At 45.1% G+C, this 8,434-nt stretch overlaps 1 protein-coding gene across 4 annotated transcripts in view; it reads right to left on the bottom strand.

The window, feature by feature from the left end:
- Positions 1-3,168: 3,168 nt before the first annotated feature.
- LOC137372618 (pancreatic alpha-amylase-like) overlaps positions 3,169-8,434 on the bottom strand; it is a 31,397-nt gene continuing 26,131 nt past the window's right edge. For all 4 annotated transcript variants that reach the window (XM_068036565.1, XM_068036564.1, XM_068036566.1 and 1 more), the window contains exons 4-10: positions 7,438-7,668; positions 7,221-7,354; positions 6,225-6,347; positions 4,782-4,881; positions 3,840-3,961; positions 3,623-3,748; positions 3,169-3,393 (exon numbers count right to left, since the gene is read on the bottom strand). In XM_068036565.1, the coding sequence (XP_067892666.1) occupies positions 3,204-3,393; positions 3,623-3,748; positions 3,840-3,961; positions 4,782-4,881; positions 6,225-6,347; positions 7,221-7,354; positions 7,438-7,668 (1,026 nt within the window). In that variant the 3' untranslated portion in view covers positions 3,169-3,203. The remainder of the gene's footprint in view (positions 3,394-3,622; positions 3,749-3,839; positions 3,962-4,781; positions 4,882-6,224; positions 6,348-7,220; positions 7,355-7,437; positions 7,669-8,434) is intronic.

The raw sequence follows: 8,434 nt of genomic DNA, 5'->3' as shown, positions 1-8,434 counted from the left end.
ATGCAGCGAGACAATATGGGTTGAGCTCAGGAATAGGAAGGGTGCAGTCACTATGTTGGGGGTTTACTACAGGCCTCCCAACAGCCAGCGGGAGGTAGTGGAGCAGATATGGAGACAGATTTTGGAAAGATGTAAAGGTAACAGGGTTGTAGTGGTGGGGGATTTTAACTTCCCCTATATTGACTGGGACTCACTTAGTGCTAGGGGCTTGGATGGGGCAGAATTTGTAAGGAGCATCCAGGAGGGCTTCTTGAAACAATACGTAGATAGTCCAACTAGGGATGGGGCCGTACTGGACCTGGTATTGGGGAATGAGCCCGGCCTGGTGGTTGAAGTTTCAGTAGGGGAGCATTTTGGGAACAGTGACCATAATTCCATAAGTTTTAAGGTACTTGTGGATAAGGATAAGAGTAGTCCTCGGGTGAAGGTGCTAAATTGGGGGAAGGCTAATTATAACAATATTAGGCAGGAACTGATGAATTTAGATTGGGGGCGGCTGTTTGAGGCTAAATCAACATCTGACATGTGGGAGTCTTTCAAACATCAGTTGATTGGAATCCAGGACCAGCATGTTCCTGTGAGGAAGAAGGATAAGTTTGGCAAGTTTCGGGAACCTTGGATAACGCGGGAAATTGTGAGCCTCGTCAAAAAGAAAAAGGAAGCATTTGTAAGGGCTGGAAGGCAAGGAACAGACAAATCCCTTGAGGAATATAAAGACAGTAGGAAGGAACTTAAGCAAGGAGTCAGGAGGGCTAAAAGGTGTTCTGAAAAGTCATTGGCAAACAGGATTAAGGAAAATCCCAAGGCTTTTTATACGTATATAAAGAGCAAGAGGGTAACCAGGGAAAGGGTTGGCCCACTCCAGGACAGAGAAGGGAATCTATGTGTGGAGCCAGAGGAAATGGGCGAGGTACTAAATGAGTACTTTGCATCAGTATTCACCAAGGAGAAGGACTTTGTGGATGATGAGCCTAGGGAAGGGAGTGTAGATAGTCTCAGTCATCTCATTATCAAAAAGGAGGAGGTGTTGGGGTGTCTTGCAAAGCATTAAGGTAGATAAGTCCCCAGGGCCTTATGGGATCTACCCCAGAATACTGAGGGAGGCAAGGGAAGAAATTGCTGGGGCCTTGACAGAAATCTTTGCATCCTCATTCGCTACGGGTGAGGTCCCAGAGGACTGGAGAATAGCCAATGTTGTTCCTTTGTTTAAGAAGGGTAGCAAGGATAATCCAGGAAATTATAGGCCGATGAGCCTTACGTTAGTGGTAGGGGAATTATTAGAGAGGATTCTTCGGGACAGGATTTACTCCCATTTGGAAACAAATGGACTTATTAGCGAGAGGCAGCATGGTTTTGTGAAGGGGAGGCCGTGTCTCACTAATTTGATTGAGTCTTTTGAAGAAGTGACAAAGATGATTGATGAAGGAAGGGCAGTGGATGTTATCTATATGGACTTCAGTAAAGCCTTTGACAAGGTCCCTCATGGCAGACTGATACAAAAGGTGAAGTCACATGGGATCAAAGGGGAGCTGGCAAGATGGATACAGAACTGGCTCGGTCATAGAAGACAAAGGGTATCAGTGGATGGGTGTTTTTCTGAATGGAGGGATGTGACTAGTGGTATTCCGCAGGGATCAGTGCTGGGACCTTTGCTGTTTGTAGTATATATAAATTATTTGGAGGAAAATGTAGCTGGTCTGATTAAGTTTGCCGACGGCACAAAGGTTGGTGGAGTTGCGGACAGTGATGAGGATACAGCAGGATATAGATCGGTTGGAGACTTGGGCGGAGAAATGGCAGATGGAGTTTAATTCGGACAAGTGTGAGGTAATGCATTTTGGAAGATCTAATGCAGGTGGGAAGTATACAGTAAATGGCAGAACCCTTAGGAGTATTGACAGGCAGAGAGATCTGGGCGTACAGGTCCACAGGTCACTAAGTGGCAACGCAGGTGGATAAGGTAGTCAAGAAGGCATACGGCATGCTTGCCTTCATCGGTCGGGGCATAGAATATAAAAATAGGCAAGTCATGTTGCAGCTGTACAGAACTTTAGTTAGGCCACACTTAGAATATTGCGTGCAATTCTGGTCACCACACTACCCGAAGGACGTGGAGGCTTTGGAGAGGGTACAGAGGAGGTTTACCAGGATGTTGCCTGGTCTGGAGGGCATTAGCTATGAGGAGAGGTTGGATAAATTGATTGTTTTCACTGGAACGACGGAGGTGGAGGGGCAACATGATAGAGGTTTACAAAGTTATGAGCGGCATGGACAGAGTGGATAATCAGGAGCTTTTTCCCAGGGTGGAAGAGTCAGTTACTAGGGGACATAGGTTTAAGGTGAGAGGGGCAAAGTTTAGAGGGGATGTGCGAGGCAAGTTCTTTACACAGAGGGTGGTGAGTGCCTGGAACTTGCTGCCGGGGGAGGTGGTGGAAGCAGGTACCATAGAGACGTTTCAGAGGCATCTTGACAAATACATGAATAGGATGGGAATAGAGGGATATGGTCCCCGGAAGTGCAGAAGGTTTTAAGTTTAGGCAGGCATCAAGATCGGCGCAGGCTTGGAGGGCCGACTGGCCTGTTCCTGTGCTGTACTGTTCTTTGATATAGCTCTTGGGTCTAAAGGGATCAAAGGGTATGGGGCGAAAGCGGGAACAGGCTACTAAGTTGGATGATCAGTCATGATTATAATGAATGGTGGAGCAGGCTTGAAGGGCCGAATGGCCTACTCCTATTTTCTATGTTTCTAAGGCTATGGGCCAAGTGCTGGAAAATGGAATTAAAATAGATCGGCTTGATGGCCGGCGTGGACGCGGTGGGCCGAAGGGCCTCTTTCTGTGCTGTATAACCCCATGATAGATTTCTAGATATTAAAGATATCAAGGGATATGGGTCTAGTATGGGAAAATGATGTCGAAGATCAGCCATGATCTCGCTGAATGGCAGAGTATTCTCAATGGGCTGAATGGCCTACTCCTCCGATTTCCTATGTTAAGCCTTAATTTCTCTTTTACTGGCTCAGAATCAAATTTTGTCTGATTTACACATCTGTGAAGTGGTTTGGGGACATTTCACTACGTTAAAGGCACTATATAAATGTCAGTTGTTGTGGCTGCAGGTATTCAGCTGCCCCTCATTGTGACTTGATGAGGAAAGAGACGACATAGATTTGCCTTCACGATCTTTTTAATAGGAGCTTCCTGTTACAGTTTAGCATCAACATGAATAGCCAGAATGGGATCCTCAGCAGTATTACTGATTTGGAGTGAGGCCTTGCCATTTGCTGTGACATCAACCTGCAAACCAGTGCAGCGATTGGCCTCCTTTTGTCCTGAGATGACATCACAGTATGTCCCTGCAGGGAGCCCTGTCTGTAAAGTAACATCCATGTTCCTGCGTTGGAAAAGAAGTCAAATTATCGACCACTTGCAAAGTCCGATCATCACAACAGAAGTCATGGACTGTATCTCTTTCAATTTACCAATGGGCTAGTGACATTACTGTGTTACTGCTACTTTACTGTCGCTGCTATTATACTCTGTGGTAATGCTATGTACATTCATTACAGCTTTATCAGTGAGTATTAAGGCTGTATTTAATTGCCTGGTCCAGAGATACTCACCAGCTGTCATTGTTGATTGCGATGAAGCCTCTATTTCCACGTCCAAACGCGATCTGATTGCTTCCATTGTCCCACCAGTTTGCAAAGGGCGCCCCGTCCACCACATTACGAAAGATGACCATGTTCCTGCAAACACGGCACAGTTTACCAGCTTTAGTTGCCACCACTAGTCTTAAAGGCAAGTTACTTGCTAAAGCAGAATGTCGGATAGACTAACCTGATCTGACGCCAGCGGTGCTCACAAACCCATCCGTTCCCACAGGTGGTGTCTGGGTTGATGGTTACATGCTTGGTGGATCCGTCACTGTTGCTTGGTGGTCCCATCCAATCATTCACGTCCTTCGGGAAAGAGAAAGTGGACAGAGCCGTAGAATCTTTTCATTTTACTACCCTGCTCTTTCCCCAAAGTCCTGCAAATTTCTCCCTTTCAAGTATTTATTCAACTCCCTTTTGAAAGTTATTATTGAATCTGCTTCCACCGCCCTTTCAGGCAGCGCATTCCAGATCACAACAACTCACTGTGTAAAAAACATTCTCTGTAAAAAACATGAAGTGGGGAAAAACTTTGGGAACAATAGGTCAAAGGTCACCTGTTCCTCCTGCACTCGCTCCATTTACCACACATCATGTCTCCAATTACTCAGATACTGGAGAACAAAATGTTATTTTCTGGGGAAATCTCGAATATACATTTGAATGAATCAATAGTAACAGCTTCTACCATCTCCCTAGAGAACCTGTTCCACAGATTGACCACTTGCTCCCTGAAATATTGTTTCCCCAGATGAGTTTTGAATTTTCCCCTTCAAGCTCAGGTCGTGTCGTCTGGTTCTACTGTTCTGGACAAGGTGAGACAGCTGGTCACGGCCGACATTGTCCAGTTCATTTAGAATCTAACAACAGCAATCACATCAGCAATCAACCGTCTCCTCTCCAGGGAGAAGTGATCAGAGGAGGCTTGTGTGGAGCATAAACACCAGCACTGGTTGGGCGGAATGGCCTGTTTTGTGCTGTAAAACTCTGCTATTTTATGCTGAACACGCCCAATGTTTTTTGATCAGGAGATGTTCAATGATTCAGTGCTGGTAAACATTCCCTCATTTCTGATACATTTGCAAGTAGTTAGTGTGACATAAATCCATCTGGAAGTTAGTTTTACCTTTCCATTAACAAAGTTGCGATCCCAGCGGAAGCTTGACATCACACGGGTCTGGCCGTAAGGGTGAGCGAGCATGAACGCAACCGCCACTTTGTAAAGCCTGCAGAGAGTCGTAATGAGACCACAACTGAGAGATTACATTTATCAGGAACAGATGAACTGGCGCTTCTCTAGAGAAGAACGTTAAAAAAAAAAGGAGCCGTAGGCCAATCGGCCCCTTGAACTGCTCCAGAATTCAGTAAGATCATGGCTGATCATCTATCTCAACTCCACCTTCCTGCACTATCCCATATCTCTTAATTCCCTTAGTGCCCAAAAATCTATCAGCCTCTGGCTTAAATACGGAAAAATAATCAGGTCACCTCTCAACCTTCACTTTTCCAGTGAGAAGTAGATTTCCAGTCTCAGCATTTAAAAAATATTCTGCTTTTCTATTTTTCTCACCAACGTGGATAACTTCACACTTTCCCACAGTATATTCCAACTGCCACATCCTTACTCAATCATTGAACCTACCTATACCCTTTGCAGACTCTGTCCTCCTCACAGCTTACCGTCCTACCTAACGTCGTTTCATCAGCAAACCGGGATACGTTACACTCAGTCGCCTCATCTAAGTCAATAATGTAGATTGTAAATAGCGGAGGCCCAAGTACTGATCCTTGCGGTATCCCGCTAGTTAAAATTTGCCAACCCAAAACTGTCTCGTTTATTCCTACTCTCTGTTTTCTATCCATTAACCAATCCTCAAACCATGCTAATATATCACCCCCAATCCTATGAGTGCTAATTTTCTGGAATAACCTCTTGTGACACCTGATTGAATGCTTTTGAAAATCCAAATATACGACATCCACCAGTTCCCCCTTATCTACACTGCTAGTTACAAACTCAACAAACCCCAACAGATTTATCAAACAGGATTTCCCTTTTGTAAATCCATGTTGACTCTACTTAATATTCTGATTTTCTAAATGCCCTGTTATTAAGTCCCTATTAACAGATTCGAGCATTTTGCCTACTGGTGATGTCAGGCTAACTGGTGTATCGTTCCCTCTTTTCTCTCTGCCTCCTTTCTTAAATAGCAGGGTTATTCCAATCCTTGGGAATTGTTCTGGAATCTAAAGAATTCCTGAAGATTAAAACCACTGCATCTACGATGTCTGCAGCTACCTCTTTTCAAAAGCTAAGATGTAGGTCGTCAGGTCCAGGGGATTTGTTGCCACTTAGTCCATTCACTTCTCCAGTTATATTTCTTTACTAATATCAATTTCTTTTAAAAGGGAAGGATGAGGGGGAATCCAATTGAGGTTTGAATGAAGGGGTTTGATTGGGTAGATGTAGTCAGGCTGAAGGGCCTGCTTCTGTGCGCAAAGTGGATTCAGACAAACCACCGTCCTATCCTGTGTCCCATGGGAGCTGAGTGCTGGCATGTGGCCATACCTGGAGTCCCAGAATGTGAGAATGGAAGCCCCACCAGCTCCTTGGCCTCGTTGGTTATCATGGTTATCAACAAAGACCACGGCAAGGTCAGAGGACATGAAGGCCCATCCTTCTCCCCAGTTCCTGCACAGAGAGAGTTCACGACTGTTAGCACACAAATAGAGACAGAAATACTTCCTTCAATTGACAGGAAGAAAATCTTGCATTAATACTGAACCTTTAATGACCACAGGGCATGCCCATGCATTTCACAGCCAATCAATACTTCCCAAAGTGTAGTCAGTGTTGGAGGATACCCGGCAGCCAATTAGTGCACAGCAAGCTCCCACAAACAGAAATTTGATAATCAGTTATTTTCGAATTGTTGGTTGAAAAATAAATGTTGACAAGAACATCAGAGAGAAATCACCCTACCTTCATCAAAATACTGCCTGGAGAGCTCTTACTGACATCTGAGAGGAAAAAACGAGCCTGGATTTACCGTCTCATCTGAAAGACTGAGAGAGTGCTGCACTGTCAGAGGGACAGTACTGAGGGAGTGCTGCACTGTCAGAGGGACAGTACTGAGGGAGTGCTGCACTGTCAGAGGGGCTGCATTTCGGATGAGATGTTAAACTGACGTGTCTCCCCCTCAGGGGGAGATAAATGATTCCACTGCACTATTCTGAAGAAAAGCAGGGAGCTCTCCCGGGTTTCCTGTGTCGCTATTTATCCCTCAACCAATCTCCCAAAAACAGATAATCAGGTCATTGTCGCAATGCTATTTGTGGGATCTTGCTGTACACAAATTGACTGTTGGGTTTCCTATATTTCAATGGTTACTGCACTTCAAACAAATGTACTTCACTGGCTTTAAAGTGCTTTGGGATCTCCTGAGGTTGTGACATGTGTATATTGCAATGTAAACCTTTACACTTCCACATCTTTCCTCAGAACAGGATTCTAGGACATTGACAAATCTGCAGCAACATGTTAAAGGCATGAATCTGCCCCTACCTTAAATAAGCCATCTTCTCCCCACTCCACCTGCGTACTACTGTTCCCAGCTTGGCACTGTACTTGAATTCAGTGACCCGTCCCAAGCCAAAATACTGGGAAGATTTGATGGCCTCACCTCCCAAATCAATCACCTGTAAGATGGGAAATAAATACCATGACCCTGAGTTACGATGGGGATACAGACAAGAGCATGAGCACGAGCAGCCTCACTCACCTCTTGGTAGATGTAAGGCTTAGAGCCACTGCCGAACCAACGAGTGTTGAGGTTTTTCAGCTGGCTGAAGACAGCTTCCATGTCACCGGGCCACATGTGTTTAGCTGCATCCACTCGGAATCCAGCCACTCCGACATCAATTAGCTGGTTCAGGTACTCTGCGATCTTACCCCTCACATAATCCTTGTGCAACGCGAGGTCCAGGAGGCTCACAAGCCTGCAGTCCCTGATCTGTCGGAGCAGACACTCAGTTCAAATCTCAAAGCCATTCAAAGAAACAACTTATATTTAAAAGTTGTTTGAAGGTTTTCGTGGTGAGAGCAGTAACATTGAGTAAGACAATTTTCCGCTTTTACGCCATCTGAATTTGCTCTGAAAACAGCAGTTGTTTCCTTGAATAAAGGAGTTCTGTGAAGAACTGTCCAACTTCACCATTTTGGACAACACTCTCTGCCAGTCGTCTGGCAGAATAACGGGAATGGGAGGGAAAAATGTGTTTATATGTGGTGGAGAATGGGAATGTGGGTGGGATCTCACTGTTGATTGGTCATTACATGTTCTTGTTCTTGCTGCTATTGGTCAGCCATTGTGTCTCATGGTAAGCTGATTCTTGTCCGGGTATGTTTACTGCAGAGCACGTGGTGATGTGTTTCTTGAGTAGGGCTAGTCAGATATCACTAATAAACAGGGGGACGGTGTGGTGTTAAGGTATCAGATCAGCCATGATCTAGTTTGAATGGCAGAGCAGGGTCGAGGGGCCGAATGGCCTGCTCCTGCTCCTATTTTCTATGTTCCTATGAATTGCCATGAGACACAATGAGCTGACCAATCAGCAGCAAGAACAAGAACATGTAATGACCTATCAGCAGTTAGATCCCGCCCACATTCCCATTCTCCACCACATAGAAACACATTGTTTCCACACTTTCCCATTATTCCTCCAGCCAATGGGCAGAGTACTTGTACAAGGAACACAGAAAGTTCACATGCAGATACA

The sequence above is a fragment of the Heterodontus francisci genome, chromosome 8, assembly GCF_036365525.1.
Source record: "Heterodontus francisci isolate sHetFra1 chromosome 8, sHetFra1.hap1, whole genome shotgun sequence".
Taxonomy (NCBI): domain Eukaryota; kingdom Metazoa; phylum Chordata; class Chondrichthyes; order Heterodontiformes; family Heterodontidae; genus Heterodontus; species Heterodontus francisci.
This window is presented reverse-complemented; position numbering and strand designations above follow the sequence as displayed.